The sequence below is a fragment of the Erithacus rubecula genome (genome assembly GCF_903797595.1).
Source record: "Erithacus rubecula genome assembly, chromosome: 16".
Taxonomy (NCBI): domain Eukaryota; kingdom Metazoa; phylum Chordata; class Aves; order Passeriformes; family Muscicapidae; genus Erithacus; species Erithacus rubecula.
The window spans coordinates 6632884-6655632 of record NC_136668.1 but is presented as its reverse complement, the minus strand read 5'-3'; the positions used below and the strand labels follow the sequence as shown (position 1 = coordinate 6655632).

Below are 22749 nucleotides of genomic sequence, written 5' to 3'. Positions count from 1 at the left end.
AGAGGAGTTTGAAGTCTGGAAATGCCACAAGATTTGCTCAGCCTCTGGAAAACTGGGATATTCCAGGGAGCAGGGTGCAGCATCACTTTTCCCAGCAGCTGATGCCCAAGGAAAAGACACAGCCAGGGTCCATTGGGATGAGATGCTCCAGCCCTAGTGATGTGACTCAAGGACTTTGCAAGATGGAGGTGACATGTTTGTGTTTTCTCTTCTGTCTGGCTTTTTTTTTAAACCCTAATCTGTCTCTGCCAGGTTTGAAAGCTGTACCTGCAGGACAGTTCAAACTCTAGTTGTGAACTCACCTGCCTCACACCTCGCCTGTGTGGCTCCTGGATCCCACCTGAGGGCAAAGAGAGGTGATGATGCTGCAGACAGAACAGCTTCCTCTAGGACCTCACACCATCAGGAGGGTTTAATTTCCCAGCAGAGCTCCAGAGGCAGCTGGAGAAGGAGGCAGGGAATACCCAGTGAAGCAAGCAATGCCACTGGGGCCAAAGAAACCCACAGGACCCTGAAGAAGGAACAGGACAAGGCTGACAAAGTCCCACCATGGCTGTGTTTTCTGAGCCTTATTCCCAAACTGTCCCACATGCCTCGGGTGGCACCCGCCCAGGAGCACCTGGGCACCGGGCAGGGTGCCAGCCCTGTGCCTGCCCTTCCAGAGGGCTGCAGAGGGAGAGCCCCAGGGCAGGTGCCCAGCTTCCTGCAGCTGCTGCTGGGCTGAAAACCATCTGTGCTGGGCAGCAAAGGCATGTCCACCCCTGCCTGTGCCCACAGCACTGGCCTCGCCCAGCTGGGACAGGCTGTGACCTGACTGTGGGAGGAACAAAAAGGCAGCAAATGCACCAGCCCAGGTTGTGCTGGGTGTCAGCTCAGCTCTGCTCATCACAGACATGACTCAGGACAACTAGCAAACTCCTCTGAGACAGCTGCAGCAGCAGAGACATGGCAAGTGAGGTCCATTTCTCTCTTTTCCCTGCTGTCCTGGAGCTCTGACACTGCCAAGAGAAGCAAAGATGCCCAAAATCTGTGACTAGAATATGAATGTGATGTTCAGGCTGTGGCAGTGGCTGTAACCCAGCTTGAACTCCCCAGCCACAGAGATCCATCCTGAGCTGCAGGCAGCAGGGACGAGGCCAGCCCAGCTGAAAAACACCTCCCAAAACCCTCCCTCCAGCCCCAGCCCTCCTGCTGGTGCTTGCCTGCACCCCGTGCTTGCCCATGGGGCTCTCCTGCCTACCTGTGCCACAGCCATGCAGTCCTTGGCATCCCCATGGCACAGCAGAGGTTGCTGGCAGTGTCTGAGCAGATGCTGAAGGAGAGGGAGTAACTCACATGTGGTCGTGCCTGGGAAAGATCCAGGCCACTGGGTTTGGTCACAGTGGAGAGCAGAGTAGGGGATGTGGACGTGAGAAATCCACCAGCTCTGAGCACAGGGGCTGCACCCCCAGCCAGTGAGGGGGTGCCAGGGCTGGGCAGCCCTGCCTGAGGACTGTGTTCAGTGGGACCCCACCAGCCTCCAGCTCTTTGGCTGTGAAAAGGACCAGAAACCTCAGCAAAGGCTTCTGCACTCTGTATCCAGTGGAGCCTGGTCCTCCCTTTCCATGGTCATAACCCCTCCACACTCACCCAGCCCCAGCCCCACAGAGCCCAGCTGAAGAGCTGCCTCTGGTTCTCCAGCCTCAGCACAACAGAGGTTTGGGATGAGGCAGAAGGGCCACGTTGCACTGACGACATCCACAGAGCAAGACTGAGGTCCCCAGGATGCAGCACCCATGTGTGAGCCACACCTTGCCCCAGGGACTGCACCTATCCCAGTCATGTTTCTGGGGGTATCTTGCCCCACTTTGGAGATGGCTGACCTGGGGCTTGAAGGATGCTCCAAGAAGGTTCTGTGGGCAGCAGAGGCTTTGTCTGGGTCTAGAAGGTTCCTGGGCTGGGAGAAGGGTCTGAGCAGGGCTTTGCTCTCCAGCCTGGCCAAGCCAGCAGCTGTGAGGGAAAGAGAAGGGCTGCTGCAGATGTGCTCCACCAGGCCTGTGGCAGTGCTGGGATCTGTGTTAAGAACTGGCTTCTCCAAGTTTAGGAGGCTGAGAGATGCATGGAATAAATTACTTGTGACACTGACTCCTACACTTCCAGACTCACGCGGGATTTAGCCACCAGACTCCGGTTAAGTCAGCGCCAGTTATTAAGGTCAGGAGGAGTCGGGTGGCTAAATCCTCTCTGGGGCTGTGGCACGGGGCTGTGCCAGTCTGGGGAGGCATCCTGGTACTCTGGGGGGCTGTGCCCCCTGGCACCATCCCCAACACCCAGAGCAGCCTGGACATCAAATAAATAAATTATCCATTATTGCATCCCGATCCTGCATGGGAGAGGAGAGGAGAGGAGAGGAGAGGAGAGGAGAGGAGAGGAGAGGAGAGGAGAGGAGAGGAGAGGAGAGGAGAGGAGAGGAGAGGAGAGGAGAGGAGAGGAGAGGAGAGGAGAGGAGAGGAGAGGAGAGGGAGAGGAGAGGAGAGGAGAGGAGAGGAGAGGAGAGGAGAGGAGGAGGAGAGGAGAGGAGAGGAGAGGAGAGGAGAGGAGGAGAGGAGAGGAGAGGAGAGGAGAGGAGAGGAGAGGAGAGGAGAGAGGAGAGGAGAGGAGAGGAGAGGAGAGGAGAGGAGAGGAGAGGAGAGGAGAGGAGAGGAGAGGAGAGGAGAGGAGAGGAGAGGAGAGGAGAGGAGAGGAGAGGAGAGGAGAGGAGAGGAGAGGAGAGGAGAGATCTTGCCCTGATCCAGGAACAGTCTGGTTTGTTTTGCTGCTGGTTTCTGAGTGGTTTCACTTATCTCTTTCCTCCTCTACTACCTGAGGTTTCAAATGCTCTAGGGAGATGTCTCCATTAACCACAGTTTTCTTTGGCAGTTATATTTCATTATAGTCTCTCTTCCCACTAATCTTTCCCAGCTTTTGTTGTTGTTATTTTTATTATGATGATTTTCACAAACCCTTTGTTTCCAGCTATACTTAACCTGGCCGTGTCCCTTTAAATACCACAGCCTGGGCAGAATAGGGGATCAGTCCTTTGACAGGAGCTAAAGTCCTGTTTGATCTGGATTAGATGCTGATTTTGCTTACCAGACTAAAGACCGAGGGGGACCACGCAGTGCCTGTGTTTGCACAAACCTGCCTGGTCGCATTCCTCTTCCTGCCCGTGTCCAGCCCAAGGGGTGAGCACGGGGCTGTGCACACAGCTTGAAATCCAAGCGGATAAGCGGTCACTTTGTCTGGAGACGTAAGCAAATGGAGCTGTGGGACAGAGAGGCAGCTCTGCACTGTGCTGGGGAGCTGGCCCGGGGTGCAGAGTGTCCCCAGGGTGGGAGCAGGACAACACCCATCACTGGGATGCCTGTGGGCATCTCCCAGCCCTTGGCACTGCTCTCTCTGGAGGCACAGCCCTGACTTGCTGCCCATCTTGCACTTGGGGCTTAAATGGGGGTCCCTGGTGGCCCATCTCATGGGGGGGCTGGTGGGATGTGGGAGCAGCCAAATCTCCACCATTCCCTCACCCAACAGATTGTGTTTTCTCCAAGGATTCCCATCTCTGCTGTGTCCCTTTCCCACCCCCATTTCTCACCTCTTCTCCTCCTCTTTTCTCTCATTCCTCAGCCTAAAGGGTATTCTCTCTTTCCCTGTGCACTCCCCATCCCCTCATGTCTTGCCCTGCCCCGGCCCCTTCCCCCACATTGGCCCCAAGCTCCCAGGAGTGGTTCTGCCTCCTCAGCTGCCCTGCAGCATCACCCCCTGCCACGCTCCTGGAAGGCACCACGGCCAAACCCTGCTTCAGCAGAGGTGACAGGGTCACCAGCCAGCTCAGGCACTCCATGGACTGGAGCTGGGGGACAGACAGGGAGCCCCCATCACATACACACTTGCCAGTTTATACCTCCCCCTGTGGCTGTCTCGGTGGAGAAATGTCAGGACTCACAGCAAGGCAGTGAACCGTGCTGCTGGTGGAGCCCTCCAGCCCAGCAGAGAGGCAGAAGATGGGGCTCAGTGCAAGCCCAGGGCCTGCACCCCATTCCTCACTGCAGGGAGAGGGGAGCACACACATGGGACCTGCCCCAGGCTGGTTTCACCCCACCTGCTTCAGGTTAAAACACCAGGAAAAAACAAAGAGAGGAGAAGGGTGTCTCTTGCTCAGAGAGTGAATATTGCTGGAGGAGCATCTCCCACTGGCTGGTGCTCAGGTCACCTGGCAGGAGACCTGTGTCCATGGTGGCAAGGTGGAAGGATGGCAGTGGCAGTGATGCCACCTGAGCACCCAGAGGGTGACAGGGCACAGCTGAGAGGTGCTGGGCTGTGCCAAGCACTCCTGCTCACTGCCAGGGTCCAGCTCTGCCAGAGAGAGGTGCAAGACCTGCAAGATCTTCAAGGGCATAGTTCCTGCCTAGTGCAGTCCTAGAGCTGGAAAATGAGCTCTGCTGCAGCTGGGCAGGGTCAGTGCCACACCACTGCTGGCGGTATTGCTGCCCACAGCAGGTGGGGCCTCAGCAAGCACAGGGCCAGTACATGAGGTAAAATGCAGAAATTAATGACTGTAAAGGTCAAGCAGGATGTACTGATGGAGGCATCAGCCCTTGGCTGCTGAGGGTGGGCTTGGCTGACTCTGCTGCAGTCCCAGCTGCCAGGACAGAAGGCAGGTGGGTATTGGCATCACCCCCTGCCCACTCCCAAGCCCCCCAAAGACAAGAGGGTGACACCTCAGTGACAAGGGTATGTGGGGAGATGGAGAAACCCAGGGTTCTGCCAGGGGAAAATGCTGCTGTGGTCTGGCAAGTGCAGGGATGAGAGGGGAAGGTTGTCCTGCTCTTGTGTTCTTGTCCACAGGGAATCCTCATGGCAGGAGGTGGCCTTGTGGAACACCCTGGGCACCATTCCTCTTCAACAAGAAGCAGGAGAACAGGCAAAGCCAGAAGGCAGGTGGGACCAGATGGACCATTTTAATGATTTGGGAGGTCTCATCTATGCTCCCCCTGTTTCTGAAGCCATCCTGGGTTTAGAAGAATCTGCTCTAATCACTCATTGGTTCATGGGTTTGCCAACAGTACAGGCCCAGCAGCTCCTCCATCCCTGATAGGCCTGCCCCAGGCTGTCTTGGGCTCAGGGAGAGGGGCTGCAGGAGAAGCCAGCCCAGGGGGCTCAGAGGCAAGGCAGGAGAGGGCAAGGCATCCTTCCTTCCCCACAGGCATCTCATGCTCCAGCCCTGGGTCAGAGGTGCAAGGGGGGCTGCAGGACACAGCAGCCTGGTCCTGCGTCCCCACTACCCGTGATACCATCTGGACACATCCACCAGCACTACATCCACTCCCAGCATTTTGGTGGGGGCAGAGCACAATTCCCCATTCCCCAGACTGATGCTTCAGCAGGGCTGTCAGCACCGATGGCTGGCCAAAAGCGAGGCAGGCTGCAGGCTGCACACCCCCAGCTGGGACGGGTGGTACCTGTCACCTCAGCTCAGCCCTGCTCAGCCACTGTCACCGTCAGCCAGGGGCTGCGGGCTCCCGCCGCGCCAGCTGCCGCCTCCCTGCCCGATAGCAGCGCCTTTGCACCGAGCAGCTCCTTCTGCTGTCACAGGCCGACCTATTTCTCACAAATCCTGACTCCTCTGGCCTTAAAGCATCTTGACGCAGTGCTGGAACCGGCCTTGGCACAGCAGCCAGCCCCTGATTAAGCGGGAGTTGCCGTGGCTTGGCGTGGGCTTTGCAGCCAGCAGCCGTGGCTGGAGAGCAGCACGGATCAGGGAGCATCATCAGGAATAATCAGGCATTGATGGTGATCAAAAACAGGAGTACCATGGCTCAACAAGGCTGAACAGTCCTGGCTGCCTGCAGCCCTGGGGTGCTGGGTGTTGTGGTTCTCTGCTGGGGCTGAAGGAGCTGGGAGTGGAAGAGCTGTCCTCCTTCATGCTGGCACAGCTGGCACACCACACACAGTCACCCGCTCTGTGGGGTCATGGGGGGGACCTGACACCCCAAACCAAGACAGCTTCTCCATGGAGGCAGCACCGTGGAGCTGCAGGCAGGATGCCAGACCTGGTGGTGCTCTGGTCCCCAGGGCAGGAGGAGCTCAGGCAGTTCCTGTGCAGAAACCACCCAGTGATGGCTGCAGTGACATCCCCAGCCTCCTGCAGAGCCGCAGCAGGGCGGCCAGCCAGGGCCCTTGGCCAGCTGGAGCCGCAGCTTTGCCTTGCTGGGGACACAGCTCATCCCAGGGTGGGCTGGCGGGATGCAGGAATGGGTGTCAGCTTCCACCTAGAGGGTTTTTTCCAAGGATGCTGCTGGGTAAACATCCTCCTGCCCCAGCTCAGGCATGGGGAGATCTCAGTGTGTGGCAGTAGTCAGGAATTCTGGAATTCCCAGAGGTGATGTGATGTGGATGTCAAGCTTTTATCATGGATAAAGGATCTCCCATGGCTCCTCTTCCCTGAGAAAAGCCCTTTTCAGTCTTGCTCTGGTGCAGAGACAACACAGCATCCCATAGACTTTGTGGGATCCTCCTCCCCTGTCCCACACCCAGCATGGGACATTTGTGGGGAAGAAGCCAACCCAGAGCTCATTCCCAATGGGGAATGTGAAAAGAGACATCCTTAGCCCAAATTCAAAAACTCTATAACCTTTTGGAAGAACTTCAGCCTAGGCTGGAAATTGGCCTGGAAAGCTGCCATGATGTGTGTGACACAGGGAAGGTCACCTGGCCAGCTGTGGGGAGCAGAACTTGGGAGGCTTATTGAGATGAATGGTCCCAACTGAGCTGTCCCAGCAGCCCCAGCCTCCAGCCTGAGCCAAGCCAGATGTGTCACAGCGAGCATCCTCCACAGCTGCCCATGCCTGGGGACCCTCAGGACACCTGCATCAGTCCCATCCAGCTGCTCTGGGGCTGCCAAAACCCCAACCAAACTGGTGTCAGCTCAGCCAGGACATGCTGGGAGGCACCTACCACGCCCAGCCGTGTTGGAGATGCTGGATGGCTCTAACACCTGGCACCGGGGCTGTCATGTGTCCCTACCAAGGAAACCTGATCCCACCATCCCCACCTCCCACTGCAGTGGCGGGTGTCACCTGGGTCCCCTCCCAGCAAGCAGGACTCGGTGCTCATGGAGATTCCCACCGCAGCGCCAAGGTCCTGCAGCCTCCGCTGCCGAGCCGCCGTCCCCTGGGTGTCCCCGCGGTGGGAACAGCTGTGTCCCGGTGTCCCCGCAGTGTCCCTGCGGTGTCCCCGCAGTGTTCCCGCAGTGGGATGGGAGCAGCCGTGTCCCGGTGTCCCTGCAGTGGGATGGAAGCAGCCGTGTCCCGGTGTCCCTGCAGTGTCCCCGCAGTGTCCCTGCAGTGTCCCCGCAGTGTCCCCGCCGTGTCCCCGCGCTGCCGGCCGGAGGTCACGCCTGGCCGGCGGCGCTCACGGCGGACTCGCCATCCGGCTCAGCTGAAGCACATTTTGTTCGGCGCTTCCTGCATCCTGCCCCATGCCCAGGCCGGGGGGGCAGGTCAGCCCGGGGTCAGCCCGCTAATTGCAGCCCGGGGGACACGGCGGGACGAGGCCACCAGCTCACAGCACCGGGCTGGGACCCAGCACAGGGGCACGGAATGGGGACACCCCGCACCGAGCCCGGCACCCCACAGAGTGCTGGGGTGCCCCTGTGACAGAACAGGACATGTCTCTGGCACCGCTGTGGAGGTTCCATCTCCTGCTGCCCCAGAGTCGATCCTGTCCTAGCCTGGCCACTCCACATGGAAAACACCGCTGGCATCGCCGCTGGACCAGCCCTGCACCAGGCTCTGGCACTTCCCGTGCCGCCAAGGCCAGGCAGGGATGGGGACACGGCTGTGCCCTCTGTGACAGCACGCCCTAGGGCCACAGGCAGGTTTGGTTGCCCTTCTGCTAAGTCTGTTTAATGAGGATGTTAATTAAGAGAGACTCGAGGCCAGCCCTTGTGGTAGCGCCCAGGGTTGTCCCTCAGCGCCGTGCTGAGCTCGTTATCATCATCCCATGTGCCCTGTGTCACCTGGCTGCCAGCGGGCACCCTGGGGACAGCAGCCCTGGGTGCCACTTCCCCAGCAGCAGCTGTGGGGATGGCCCAGCACCGGGGTTGTGCCTGAGGAGGGTGAGCATGGAGGGGATGGGCTCACCCTCGGGGGATGCCTGAGGTCCTGCTCGTTAGGCAAGGCTCCAGCACAGGGCCATCCTCCTACACTCACCTGGGAGGCAGAGCTGCAGCCCAGCACGGGGGTGAGCTGGAATTGGGGTGGAGGGCACCCAGCACACCATATCCCACCTTTCCACTCACAGGCAGGGTTTGAATCCCACATGTGGTTCTTTACTCCCAAACCTGTTTTCCTGCATAGGGGAGTCCCTGCTCTCTTTGTGCCCTGCTGATGTCCATGTCCTCCCTGGCAGCTCCATCTCTGCTATCACTCTCCTTCCCTGCCAGTGCCCATCTCCCTGCTAATGCCCATGGTGTGTGGCATGGTGGCATGATGGCAATTCCCCAAGCATTACTCCATGCCAACAGCCCCAAGCACAGCCCTGTTTGGGTGGCACAGCCAGACCAGGGTGACATTCCCAGCAGTCCCCAGCCCCAGCTGTGGGATAAAGCAGCCCCCCCTTGCAGCTCCCCAGAGGATCAGGGCTGAAGAAGGGGCTCTGTGCTGCTCCCCAGGACACTCCCAGCATGGGGCCAGGACTGTGCCCTCACACAGCCCCAACCCTTAGCCACAGTTGTAAAGAAACCAGCCAGACTCCTTTTTCCCATAACAGCCCTGCTACATTCCTGCTAAGTGCTTTCGGCTGTGTGAGCCACAGTGGTTGGGAACCAGCTCCCAGCAGCTCCCCAGCCACTGCCACCCTGGTGGGAGCAGAGCCACGCACCAGAGCCCTGCTGGGGCACGACCAGGGGCTGACTGGCTGTCCCTGCAGGCCTTGAGCTGTGTCACTCACCACACTGCCCAGCTCCATCACTGCCACCATGTGCTGCAGTCGTTCCCACACACAGCCCTGGGTGCAGGCACTGCTATCATGGGGTGCCTGGGCTCCAAACCACCCGGAGCTGCACGAGCAGCTGGGGGAAATGCTGCTGGAGAGGGCATTTGGGGCAGTTTTCCCCAAGGACTTTCTGCTCCATCCCAGCAGGGACAGAGCCCACGCACTGCCATCATCCCCCTCCTCCGGGTGCACATCTGGCCAACAGATGCTGGCCCAAACACTGGCTGGAGCTGGGGACAAAGGCTCTGGCTACCTCCTCCCAGCAAGGCAGAGCCAACACTGCCAGATCCAGCCACATCTACCTCTTGCCAGGCTGGGATGACCCTGGAGAACCTCCAGGGGACTGGGAGAAGGTTCCCAGCCCACCTGCCTGGCACGATTCCCAGCACAGCACCCAAAACACCAACCCAATGGCTTCTCCATGGCTGAGCCCATCCAACATCCCCTCCATCCCAGACAGCTCCTGCTGATCCAGTACCAACATGAGGCCAGGCTGGAAAGCCATCCCAGAGCCCAGTCACCTTTGGAAGCTCATTTTAGATTTGTCCCAACAACACGAGCCTCACTGCCATTCTCCATGGCACATTAATATTATTTCACCAAAACAAGTTGTGCTGGCACTGCTGGGTAAAACTCCAAGCAGGTCAAGCTGGGAAATATCCCCAGGAGGAACTGAGGCTGGCTTAGCCCAGTCACTGCCAGGATTAACCAGGAGGATTTAGCAGCCAGAGCGACTCTAGCTCAGCTCATCACACCATCCCACCACGTTGTGGCATCATCACTGTGAGGTCCCCACAGCCAGCAGGACCATGGCACATGGGCCACCACCACTGCTGGGGGCCTGGAGGGCTGGACACAGGGGTGGGAGAGAAATAACCAAGCTGGAAATCATGACACAAAACATGCATTCATTTTATTCACAAAAACAGCCTGGATCGCTAAAACATTACAAACAGCATTTCAATTTAATGATGGAGAGAGAGCTGGAGAGACGGGGGGTGAACAGAAGAGAAATATCACTTTGCGTAACTGCTTCAGCACAGGTCCTGCAATATTTGTTTTATTTTGATTTTAACTTCTGTAAGTTTACAAAAATTACTTCTAGGAGTAAACCATTGCAATTAGGAGGATTTTCTGTACGCAGCATTTCTTGTTCTATATTAATAAACTAACAATGACTTTCTTTTTTTTTTTTTGCCTTTTTTTTACTCTTTTTTTTTTCCTTTTTTTGAATTCCGCCAGTTGTGTAGCAATTGTTTTCTTCCACCTTTTATACCGACCCTCTTGTGGGTTAAACTTCCAGAGGTGAATGGCGAGGAGAAGGGATACTACATCGCTTTAAACATATTCTCATTTATAAACATGAAGTTGAGGCATTCTAGAAACTATCCACTCTATTGTATGATGGGAAAGAATCAAATAAAAAGTATAAATGAGGGTGCAATTAAACAACTGTGCTAAATTACAGTAGTGCTTATTAGTAACTAGATTTTAAAAGGTTACTGTAAATTTACATTCCCTACACAAGTACTGCATCTTTCACACATAAACAACATCAACACCAAAACACAGAAAGAAACTGATTGTCCATACTCTGTCTATTAAGTCTTGGTACTTTACAGATCCATTGTTTTTTTCTTTTAATTATTTTTTTTGTTTTTTATTTGAAAAGCAGTTAAATGTCTGACTAGGACTCGAAGATGTTAAAACGAACGCAAAAAAAAAAAAAAGAAAAAAAAAAGAAAAAAAAAAAAAAAAATATAAAAACAGGAATGAGATTTGCGAGAAAATATTTTTGGTTCTAAAGAGACACAGGTGCATCCATTCATTTCAGCCAAAAATCCCTTGCCTGAGACAACACAAGCAAGCAGTGACATTGCACTTGGATGACAGAGCTTTGGGATTCCCGTTCCTACTGGAACCATCTGAACGCGGCTCCTGTAGGAAGCATCACCTTCTGGAAAGAAGAGAGACAGGGAGGGGGACAGAAGAAGAAGGGACAAGGCGTTAGGTCGGGTCTGGCACAGGTGTGCAGCACCAGGGCTGGGCACCCACCCCTCACCCACCCCAGCCCCAGCCTTGGGTGGATCAGCCCAGGCTCAGCACCCTTTGATGCAGCTCTACATCCCAGGATTTCCAGCAGGAGGGAGACTGGGGTCCCCCTGCTGCCAGACCCCTCCCTGGCCGGGCAGCAGCACAGCAGCTCAGCCATTGTTCCCACATCCCCGTGTCCCCTGTCCCCGTGCTGCAGCTGCACAGTGGCACAGCCCCCAGTGTCCCCTCTGGCCAGCAGTGAGCACAGTGGCCAGCCCATGGGCAGTCAGCATGGCCTGGCACAGCCCAGCACAGATCCCTCACTGCCAGCCCCACAGTGCCTGTCATGGTATGGACAGACAGACACCCAGAGCCACCAGATGGGTTTAGGAGCACATGTGGATGGAAACTGGGGCAGGGAGTAGGAGCTGGATGGGACTGAGGATACCAGAGCAGGACATGGGACATGCTCAGCCCCAAGGAACAGCCCTGACCCCAACAGGGCAACCCCAGGCACCAGCAGGTACCTCAGCACCTCACAGGGAACAGGGACGAGCACCAGGCTCAACCCCACGGCCAACAAAGCCCAACAATGGACAAGGTCTCTTGGAAGCCACCTCCAGGAAAGATGGTGTGGGGCCATGCCCCAGCAGCACTGTGGTCCTCTGGAAGGAGAGCCAGGGACATTTCCCATCTGGATGAGGTGGAAAGCCTGCACAATGTTCATGGGAATATGGGTGGAGTAGGCAAGGACCACACCATCTTTCAATGCCAACAGCCCCCAGGCAAGGCTGAGCTGTGCCAGCCAGGCACACAATCACCCCAGGATCACCACACAATCACCTGGGAGGACCCTTCAGCTCCCAAATCTCCAAACAGGCAAGGAACAACAATGGGAAAGAGGCCACAGGTTGCAGTAACAGGCATGGGCCAGCAGACTGGCTGCCACAGGGCAAGCAGGGGCACAATACTGAGTGTGCAGGGCTGGAACACCTCATGTAGCATCCTAAGAGCCAGACCAGACACATTTTGGTCCCTAATTCCATGCAGGAGTCAGCCAGATCTCACTGGTCTTCTCTTGGACCAAGACACCTACCAAGCCTCAATGAAAACCTGGAGCAGCACCTCATCCCTGCAGGAGGACATCCCCTTCAGAGGCACAACCCAAACACAGGGCTTGGGCAAGGGCCAGAATGGGCAAGAGATGGTGGTGCCCACCAAGCTGCTGACAGATCTCACCTGCTTCTGCTCCCAGCCCATGCTGGGGAGCAAACTGAGCTGGGGTGGCATCACCCCTTCCCCAAGGTGTCTGTGACATGCAATCAGGCATCTGGGAGGGCACAAGTGCCTGTGCCCAGCCATGCACAGGGCTGTGGCACCCCACACTGACCACACTGGATCCCACTCAAGGCTGAATGCAGAACAGGCAGGGCAGAGCAGGGTGGATTCTGCAGTAAGGGCCACCTACCCAGACCCATCACCCCAGAGGAGAGGGGAGACGGGGCTCCTCATGGGTCTGGAAGATGTCTGATAAATACCTCTGCTCCTTTATTGTTAGAGGAAGATGGACAACCAGCTCTAATATGGATGTCCAGGAGAGATCTCTCATCCCCACACTCACAGACTCACAGAATGGTTTAGAGGAGACCTTAAAGCTCATCTCATTCCAGCCCCTGCCATGGGCAGGAACCCCTTCCACTATCCCAGACTGCTCCAAGCCCTGTCCAGCCAGGCCCTGGACACTTCCAGTGATGAGGCAGCCACAGCTTCTCTGGGAAACCTGTGCCAGGGCCTCAACACCCTCATCACAAACATTCCTACCTTATGTCCAAGCTAAGTCTATCCTCTTTCAGTTTAAAATGTTCACCCCTTGTCCTCCACAGCCAATGTCTCTCTGTGAGGCTGACATGAGGGTGACAGTGACCCACACTGGCTCTGTCTAGAGCACCAAAGCTCTTCAGCACAGCTTCTCTGGATGGAGAACAGCTCTGAGGAGTCAAATCCCAACTATTTGTGGCCTTGATGTGACCTACAGGCTTGCAGACAAGCCCAGGGTGACCTGGCCAGCAGCCCCCACAGCATCAGCCAGGTTGCTGGGGCTGGCAGAGCCCAGAGGAGCCTGGTCAGTGCAGGGACGTGCTGCTGCCTGCTCCCAGCACCCAACCTGGCTGGTGTCAGAGCCCCAGGCAGCCCCAGCACAGCAGGACACCAGCAGTGACCGGTTCTTCAGCTCTGGAGATGTGCAGATAAAGCTTAACGGCTGCTGAGGGATTTAGCCCGGTTTTTTATGCTGCCATAAAGGTTTAATTCTATTTTTTTTTTACTGTTTGATTTTAGATCAATGTTTAATTGTATCTACAACCCCTGTCTGGGCTGTCTGAGGATATTCTTCTGGATACACAGGGGTGGCAGGACAGAGTTGCTGTCCTGCCCCTGGGCAATGGCACTGCCCCCCACAGACAGGGACAAGGTTTCCCAAAGCCTTGTGAATGATTCAGCCCCATATGAAGGCCACTGAATGGCCCCTTCTGTCCCAGTATCAAGTACAGTGGTGCAAGGACACCCCACCAGGATCAGCAGTCCATGGAACTCTGCATCCTGCCTCTCTCCAGATTGGTTTCCAGCACAGCACAGCTGCTGGTGGTTGCCCTACAGTTGGCCCAATGTATGAGCAAGGCTGGTTGGCAAGCCAGATTTAACAACCCAGCTTTGACCCAGGTGACCTGGGACATCAGCTGGGCTCATGGTGTCCCTGTCCCAGCAACAGTCTTGTACAACCCTACCAAGGACAACACAGGGTACAAGTGGATGTTCTGAGAGAGGGGATGGTCTGTCATGAAAAGGGGATGGTGATGCCCTGGAAAGACCCACACCTGCCCAGGCATCACCCCACCAGCACAGTGGCATCTCTCTTGAGCCTCAACACACCTGGTCATGCCCAGGAGGGCTGGGGATTCCTCTCTGGTGGGGGCCAACTCTAACAGATGCAGAACTCTGTTTCAGTAGCCTCCGTTTCCCAGCCAGCTGTGAGATGGAGAAACCCATCACAGGGGTGACCATGGGTTATCATGTCACAATGGTGCTCGTTCCATGGACTCCTGGTGCTATTTATCACCCCCAGACCCAGCGCTGGGAGAAGGGAGAGACTCCTCCGCTGCTGCGAGCTCCGAGTCTATTGACCCGCTTTAGGACTCTTTGGAAGAAATGAACTTTTTTTTTCCCTTTCTCCCTTTTTCCAGATCACTGACTCAGCAAATTAGAACAAGAATATAATTTAGCAATACAGCGGTTTTTGAAAGACACAGTCCCCCTCTCCTCACCCCCACCGCCCAAATAGATTTTTTTTCCCCTTCAGTATTCATTCAGAGCTGATGCTAATTGAAAAACGTAGAACGTGGCTAGGGGAGCAGCAGGCTTTGGTTGCCTTGGGACCACCAGAGGATGGGCAAAGCCCTTGTTTCAAGATGCATGATCCAGCTGATGCCCAGGTGACTTTTTAGCCTCTGCTGTCTCTCCATGGGGATGTGCTCACCAGAGGGAGGAAGCACACTGGCATGGCTGAGAGTGGGGTCAGTTCACACTTCAGCACAACACCCAGGTGTGCAGGAAGAGGGAGGCTGTGCCACAGCAGCATGTCCATGGGACACCCCAGCCCTGCTGGCACCCAGTCCCCAGCACCCAGCACCAGCAGCTGCCCACGGCCCCCAATGAGTTTCAGGCCCACACAACCCAAGTCACCAGACTTTTCCTGTAGTCCCCACATGAATCCACCTCTCCCCAGTGGATTTGGCAAGGTGGTATCCCAACCCAATGGCTCTCCTACAAAGCCAAGGACATCCACAAGCAGGCCATGGTGGGCAGTGACAGCCTGAGCACCTGGCTGACACCGGGGCACCTGGGCATCCCCAGAAGGAGCAGGGATGTTCCTGGCTCTGCTGGGTGCTAAAACAAGAGCACTGTCAGTGGGGACTGCAGCACTGCTGCCATGGGAAATCCAGCTGCTGCCTTAGGGACTCATCCTGAGCACTCCTGAGAGATGCTGGCCCAGGGAGACCCAGTACAGCCACTCCACTGGGGATGCTGCCCAGTACACACTGCAGCAGCTTGCTCCCAAAACCAGGGATCACTGTGCTCCTGCTCAGAGCTGAGTGAGCTGAGGGGCTGGGCTTTGCCTGCACTGTGGCCACAGGTTTCACCATCACAATTACCCCAAGGTCTGCTCCAAAATGTCATCGCCCTCCTCTGGGGTTAGATGTTGCTCCCCAGCACAGGGAGCTGCCACCCACTGAGGAGAGGGGATGCTGTCACCAAAACCCAGAGCCCTGCTGCTGCCTGTGCTTGCAAAGGGGAGAGTGCAGTCCAGCATGCCCAGAGACCCCAGCCCTCCTCCCCACACCAATCAACCCCAGTACATAGCAGGGGGTGGGGACTGGGGGCACTGGGCAGAGCACACATCTCAGGGTGAGAGTTGTTAATGGAAAAGGGAAAAATAAAAAAAAAAAAGTAAGAAGTACCAGGTGTTTTATTATCTAGGGCAAGATCCAAACCCAGGAGCGCAGCCCGAGGAGGGGTTAGGGTGCCTGAGAGGGGCTGGTTACCTCCAGTGCTGCAGAAGGCTTCTTTTTGAGTTCTTCACATTTTCGGAATTTGCAAATCTGGTGGCCAGTTTTGCGATTCCTACAACTGCTGCACTGCTCGCAGTTTATCCGTCTTCGGCAGGGCGGGCACATGCCGCATCTTTTCCGTTTCTTTTTCCCCGAATTGATGGCAGATGCCAACTCATTCTGCATGGGATACTCTGCCAAGCCAGCCATATGGAGCGCGCTCTCTGCCAGAAACACGCCGGCAGGGGTCATAATGAAAAGGCCTGGGTTGATGGGAAAAGCCCCCAGGTAAGGAAAATCAGAGGGGCCGTTCATTGTCTCTGCAGCTGAGACTGCCTCCATGTCAGAGATACCAGTCCCGTGCTCGCTTGTTAGAGGAAGATGCTCCTGTACCACTCTTTTGAGCATTTCTGTCGACTGAGCAAACTGTTGGAGGGCGGTCTGTCCTTCTGAGGAGAGCTCCGACATCCGGTCTAATTTGCTCAGCATACTAGAGATGTTTTTGTGCTTTGAGGTAGAATGACTTTTATCCACAGTCGCATCGTTGCCATTAGCTAAGGGGTTGCCTTTCTCTGAATGTTCGCTTACCGAGCTGCTGCTACCAAAGGTGGAATAGTGGGAGAGTGGACGGGACTTCTTAAGACTTTTGTTCAAAGGTTCACTTATTATTCCACTTTTGTTCCTCCTCTCGGAGTTGACAGGGGGTTGAGAGTCATCTTGGTTATTTTTTTCCGTCTCTGGCTTGTTCCCAGTGTCTTGATGGGAGCCCGAATTTGACATGGTGCCCGGAGCACAACAACCAAACCAACCCCAAAATTCAAAAAAAAAAAAAAAAAAAAAAAAAAAAAAATTCGAAAAACCAAAAAAACCCAAAACCCCAAATCCCCAAAAACCCACCCCAATGCCAAAGTGAAAGATCCCCAAAGCCCTTCTGGTAGCACCAGCCACCAGGGATGCTCAGACGGGGCCGCGCATCAACGGGGTGTCTCCTCCTGCGCCGGCTGCGGAGGACTCAGGGTGCTCTCAGTGCACAGACATACTCTGCGGCTCTGGGACACACCACGCGGCTCTGGAAGGAGGAAAGAAAAGAGAGTTAGTGCTGGCAAGAGCTTTTCAAAGCAGCTCTTCCTCCCCCTGCCATGAAAATCTCAGCGCCGTGAACAAAGGAACTCCAGGGAACGGACCTCGGTGGAGATCCGTTCCGCTGCTCTCGAAAAGGGTCGCCGTCCAGACACAAGTGGGGGGTCACAGGGGAAGTCCTGGCCTGGTAGCAATGGCACTGTGATGCTTAAAGGCTCTCTGTGCACGGCTCTCCTCCCCCAGGGACAGCAGCCCCAGGGAAGTCACGGGGCTCATCTCCCGCTCCGCTCCAGCGGCACACGGCCCCGCGCCGGACGGGACCGCAGGCGCCAGCGCGATGCACCTGGGCCAGCAGCTGGAGCTCGTGCAAGGGGTGCCTGCCTCCCACCCTACAGCCACCCTTGTCCCCCAGGCCAAGCGCCATGGAGGCAACACCCCAGCTCCCACAGTCCCAGGGATGCTGCTCACCCAGCTCAGGCTAGGCTGCACCCCTTCTCCTCCTTCTCCTCCTCTTTCTCCTTCTGGACCATTGTCCCTGAGCCAGCACTGGGCAGGGGAAGGAAGCCACACAGAGAGCAGCAATGTCCACCTTCACGTGATGCAGGGATCCACAGCATCCTCCTCCAAACCCCACCAACAGCTGTAGTGTTCACCCCAAATCCCACAGGGAGCAGCACCATCCAATTCTGAGTCACTTCCACCATCCACTTCCAAATCCCATGGACAGCCATGGTATCCACCTCCTAACCCCACCAAGGGCTGCAGTGTCCATCTCCAACCCAAACAGGGAGCTGCAGCATCCACTTCCGAGCCTCATGAGGAGCTGCAGTGCCCACCTTCAACTTCACAGGGAGCCACAGCTTCCACCTCCAAGCCCCAATGCTGACCTCCTGCCTTGCTCCAGCATGCCCAGCACACATGCCCAGCTGCTCCAGTAGAGCCATGGGCTCAGCAGTGACAGCAAGAGCCTTCCTGGAGCGGATGCTATGCTGCTGTCCCTGGGGCGACTCTGGGGCAGCTGGGCCCAGTGTGGCTGCAAACACTTGTTGTTGTGAAATTCCTCCTCCTCCTCCCTCCCAAGCACGCACGCACACAGGCACCGCCAAGTAATCAGGCTTTAGAGGAGAAAAGCTGCAGGGCTTAGTGGAGCAGGAACCCACGTCCCCACCCCAGCGGCAGCTGGGGGAGGGTGGCACTGGGAGCAGGCCCCTTGCCCACCCCATGCCTCCATCCTGGCTATCCTGGCACCCTCCTCTCCAGAGCCCAGACAGGGATGTGGCCAAGTGTGGAGAGCTCTGCTGAGAACCTCACTCCTGTGTAGGGGTGATGCAGTAGAGTGAGTGGCATCTTGAACCCCCACACCCCACTCCTGCTCATCCATCACCCTTTGTATCTCCTTCTCCAGTGCAAGCCCAGGAACCCCACAATAGCCCAGGAAGACCCTTTCTCACGGACAGCGCTTGGGCATTGCTGTGAAAACGCTGATGGGGGCACGGTCCTTGTGCCAACTGCCGTGGTACCGGCTGCGGAAGCAGCCCCGGTGTCTCACTCCAGTGCCAGAGCCGGCTCGCCCACGGAGAAACCCCCCCCGCCCTGGCGCTGAAAACCGCTTGCTTCAGCTGCTGCGGGATTTAAGATGCAGCGCCGATCGATGCAAGGCTTGGGCTCCAGCCGGGAGCTCGCCAGGCCACGTGGGGAGGGAGGGATGCGGCGGCAGGACCGGCTGCCCTTCCCCAGCATCCGCTCCAGCCCGGCAGGGGGATGCTGGGCAGCCGTGGGGTGGGCTGCACCCCAAAGGCATGACGGAGCACCGGGAGGATGAGCGAGCTGCTGCCAGGCAGCTGAATCACCCGTCCCCTCTGCCAGGGAGCTGGGGACCTGTCCCTTAAGACCCTGGGACGGGTCACACCTCAGAGCCGACAGCAACGGGCGCGGGGCCGGAGCGGGGAGCGCGGCAGGAAAAGCACCGGACGGAGGATGTGCGATAACGCGCCGGGGGTGTTATCTCAGCCTGCCCGAGCCGCCTTTCCTGCGGCCCTGCGCCTCTTCCGCCCGCCCTGCGCTCTGCAGATCGCCCCGGCATCGCCACCCGGCCCGCTCGCCCTGTGCCACCGGAGCCGCCGTGCCGCGGGGCTGCCGGGGAACTACGGGTGGTGTCCAGCCGGACATGCTGGAGATGCTCTGCACCGCCCTGGCAAAGAGCTCGGTCCTGCCCGCGTGGGTCTCCAGGTGCCAAAGTGAGGAGGACACCAGCTGAAGCCACGCCGTGGTCACCACTTCCACCAGTCCCCATCTCCTTCTGCAGCCACACATCCCGTCCAGCCCCCCTGGCTGGTGCCACCGTGCCACTCGGGCATGGTGTGGGGGGACATGCCCCCCGCTCGCAGCCTCTATGGCAGCTCAGCCCGGCCCAGCCTGCCCGCTGCAGCCCCCGCACGCACAGAGCAGCGGGCACAGCGCCCTGGCCGCGCTCAGCCCCGGCGACGCAAGGCAGTGCCTGCTGTTGGCACGGGGCGCCGCGCCGAGCCGTGCCGAGCCGTGCCGAGCTGTGCCAGCGGCGCCACCGCACAATCCCGCCTTTGTCCCGGCCGCCGCTCTGCCTCCGCCAGCTCCCACCATCTGCAGCCACCCGGCGTTGCCCTCCAGCCCCCGGGGCCACCGCGCCAGCAGGCGCCGGACACCGCGGCCGTGCCAGCTGGGGCGGCTCTGTCCCCGCACTGTCCCCACGCCGGGGTGCTGGGGGTACGTGCCTAGCTCGCATTACAGGCGGGGTCCCCCACCCTGCACCGTGGGACCACCCAGCACAGCAGCGATCGCTGCTCCTCGCCAGCCGCTGCCCGGCCCCGTCGTTAATTGCAGCGGGGGGAGGAATTAATGATCTTAATCCCTTCTTTATGATTGACCCGAGTAAAGACGGCCCCCCCCCCCCGTCCCGTTCCTGCCCCTTTTCCGGCCCCCATCCCTCGGGGAAGGCGCCGGGCAGCGTCATCTGGGTCCCTGTCAGAAGGTGCTTAGTCCCGGCCGCCGCATTAAGGCGCACGTGATGGGCTCCCTCGCCCGGGTCTTTGCACGGGGCAGCTTAACAGCCTGGAGGGACGCCAGGGTTCAAGGGGACACCACCAAGGTCGGAGGCCCCAGCCCACACCCCGGGGTTCCCAGCCCTTTGCAGGACACCGTTTTTCCCCTACAACCAGCCTCCTGCCAGGTCCAGGGTCCAAAGGCCAGGGGATCCCAGGTGAGGGAGGGCACCTGTGGAACATGTTGCCCTGAGAAGCTGTGGCTACCTCATCCCCGGAAATGTTATAGGGCAGGTTGGAGGGTTAGGCACTTACTCCAGGGTTTGGAGTAACCTGGTCTAGTAAAACATGTCCCTGCCCATGGCAGGGGATGGAATGAGATCTGTAAGGGTACTTCAAACCCAAACCATCTTGTGATTCTATTATTTCCATGGGTCACCTTAAATACCTGCCTCCCACCAGCCTGGGATGCTCAGATGGGGCAAGGCAGCTGTGCTCTCCCATGGCCCTAGGGGGGGAAAAAATGGGAAACTCCTCTTCAGCTCTCCGCTCCCAGCTTCAGCACCACACCACCCCTCACCTCCTTTATCTGCCCCAGGGCTCCCTGCACCCCAGCACACAGGGGACTGCTCTGCAATAGTCCTGACAATGCCAAAATAAATAAAGGTTGCAAAAGGATCATCTCTGGTGGTCCAGAAAAACCCCTGCCAGCCAATGGACTGAGAGTCCCCCCAGCTGCAGGCACCATTCACTGTCAGAGGGGAGCAGGAGATGAGCTTCGCTTCTCCTAAAAAAATGACAAGCTGCAAATTCCAGCTGGCTCCCCTGTGTTTTCGCTGCATGGCTGGAAAGCCATCAGCTCCCGCCGACCTAAAAAGTCTCATCTTCAAGAAAGAACTTCTGCTTTCCTTTAATTTTAAATAAATCACCCTCCTTCCAGAAAAGCTGCCGGCTGGTCAGCCGTGCACAGACACGGCGTAAAGGGAGGAGAAACAGCAAAGCTGAAGCCGAGCTGCTCCCGGGCTCCGGAAACAAAAGGAGAAAATCGAAATTCGCCTTTTTTCTAATCCCTGGGCGCTGGGTGGGCACTGGGGGCGGTGGCTTTGTCCGCCCGCAGCAGACGGAGGACGAGGACGGAAGGGACCCCGGCGTCTTTTCAGCCTGGAGAAAGGCTGCAATTGTCCCCTCTGCCGCGTTTTTGTCCCCACTTCCTCCCCCTCGCTGCGTGGCTGCCCGTCCACCATGGCCCTCACCTCCTCCCCACACCATCACTCCCTGGCGATGCATGAACAGACAGACAGACTCAGCCGTGCCATGGACTGACCACCGTAGGGTGCCCACCACCAGCACGTGCCCCTCTCGAAGGCATCCCAGGAAAGATGTAGGTAAAGGGAGGCTGCTTCCCCTTGCAGCTCCAAAGAGGGGCTGGACATGGTCCCTGTGCTCCCCAGCTGCCCTGGCCAGCAGTGGACAGGACCTTGAGATGGCCAGGAGCAGGGGCCACAGCAACACCCTGGAGGCAGCCTGGTGTCTGAAACACATCCTGGGATGAGACACCCAGTGGGTAGAACAGCAGCACGGCCCTGTAGCACTGTCACAAGCCAGAAGGTCCAGCAGCAACCCAGGTCAAAGGATCAGGAGAACAAGCCCCACCAGAACAAGGTTCACAGCAACTCCAACCCCAGCACCACAACAGCTGATTCAGCTTCCAGGTGCCCATTTCTGCAGCACAGGCAAACCTGCTGTTCCCTCCACCAGGTGACACAGGTCAGCTGAAACAGGCGTAGATGTCTTATCACAGCCTCACCAGCCAGATGTCCAGCAGCAGGTTAACCAAGAGAGAGATCAATCCATGATTTCCCAAGGCTGATGATCAGGACCATCCATGGTGCCTGATAACCAGGTGCCTGAGGCAAAGACAAGCCTGTTATTTGCAAGCCACCACCTCTGTCAACCCAACAGCCCCCAAGCTCTGCTCTCTGCATTCATCCTCCCAAAAACTGGTCCAGCCAGAAGATCCACTCCTGGGTGTACCATGGAAGTTACCATGACCCACCACCTTTTCTCCAGACATCAAGAGAGGACTCCCAGGAATGGGGGAGGTTTGGACAGTGCTGAGCATGCTCAGGCTCACTCTGGGTGGGTGAAAGAGCCAGAGGTATGACAGGTCAAGGTATGACAGGTTGCCAGATGGGCAACTCACACGGACATAGTTCATCTCCTGTGCTCCAGAACATCCTTCGAAGGGCCAGTCATGGCAGCCACTCTGCGTGTCTCTGCTGCCGAGGTGGCACTGAGGGATGTTAAGAAGCCAACTCCTGAATTAAAAAGGCTATGGAAGATTAAATCCAGCATCTGGAGCTTGCCCTGGAAGCAGATGGCAAATCATCACGGTGCACAGAGTGGCTTTCACCCGTCTCCTTCTCACAGGCAGCCGCTCAGCCCCGGTGATGTCCCCCAGGAGCAACTCTGGACACATACACAAGGTGGGCCAGGATGTGTCCTGCCAGGCACATCCTCAGGGACAGCATGGTGAGGCCATGCCACATCCTGCTGAGCAGACAGGAGGTGATGCCACCTCCCCAGGTGGGCTCCCTCCACCAGGGATCCTGCAAGGACATATTTTTTCCCACTGTGCTGGATTTTTCCATGTAGCCACAAGGCTGCTGCAGGCTTCCAAATCTGCCAGCAGAGCCACACCCGGATGCCTGACTCAGGCGACACCCCAGAGCCTATCACCAATGTGCCCTGGACTTTTATCATCGTGGAGAGGACAAGGAAATGCCCAGGGCCTCCGTGCACATCCTTGAACCACAGGGACCGACCCGCTCCCGGGGCTGCCCCAGCTGGGAACTGTGGCTGGTCCTGCCTCCGCGGGGTGGTGGTTATGGATTAAGGAGTCTTAAATGTCAGACGACCAGGCGCTCCCTAGAAATCCACTTATCTCCGCTGCCACTCGGAGCGGCCAGAGCCGGGCGGTTATGGAGATAACGCGATTTGAA

At 57.3% G+C, this 22749-nt stretch overlaps 1 protein-coding gene across 5 annotated transcripts in view; it reads right to left on the bottom strand.

Annotated features, from left to right (window-relative positions):
- Positions 1-9900: 9900 nt before the first annotated feature.
- Positions 9901-22749, bottom strand: part of CXXC5 (CXXC finger protein 5) — a 38734-nt gene continuing 25885 nt past the window's right edge. For 3 of the 5 annotated variants that reach the window (XM_079319507.1, XM_079319505.1, XM_079319508.1), the window contains exons 2-3: positions 15645-16719; positions 9901-10969 (exon numbers count right to left, since the gene is read on the bottom strand). In XM_079319507.1, the coding sequence (XP_079175633.1) occupies positions 10925-10969; positions 15645-16430 (831 nt within the window). In that variant the 5' untranslated portion in view covers positions 16431-16719 and the 3' untranslated portion in view covers positions 9901-10924. Of the gene's footprint in view, positions 10970-15560; positions 16720-16834; positions 16856-22749 lie in introns of those variants that run through there. The other 2 variants (XM_079319506.1, XR_013776090.1) reach the window with 2 other exon arrangements.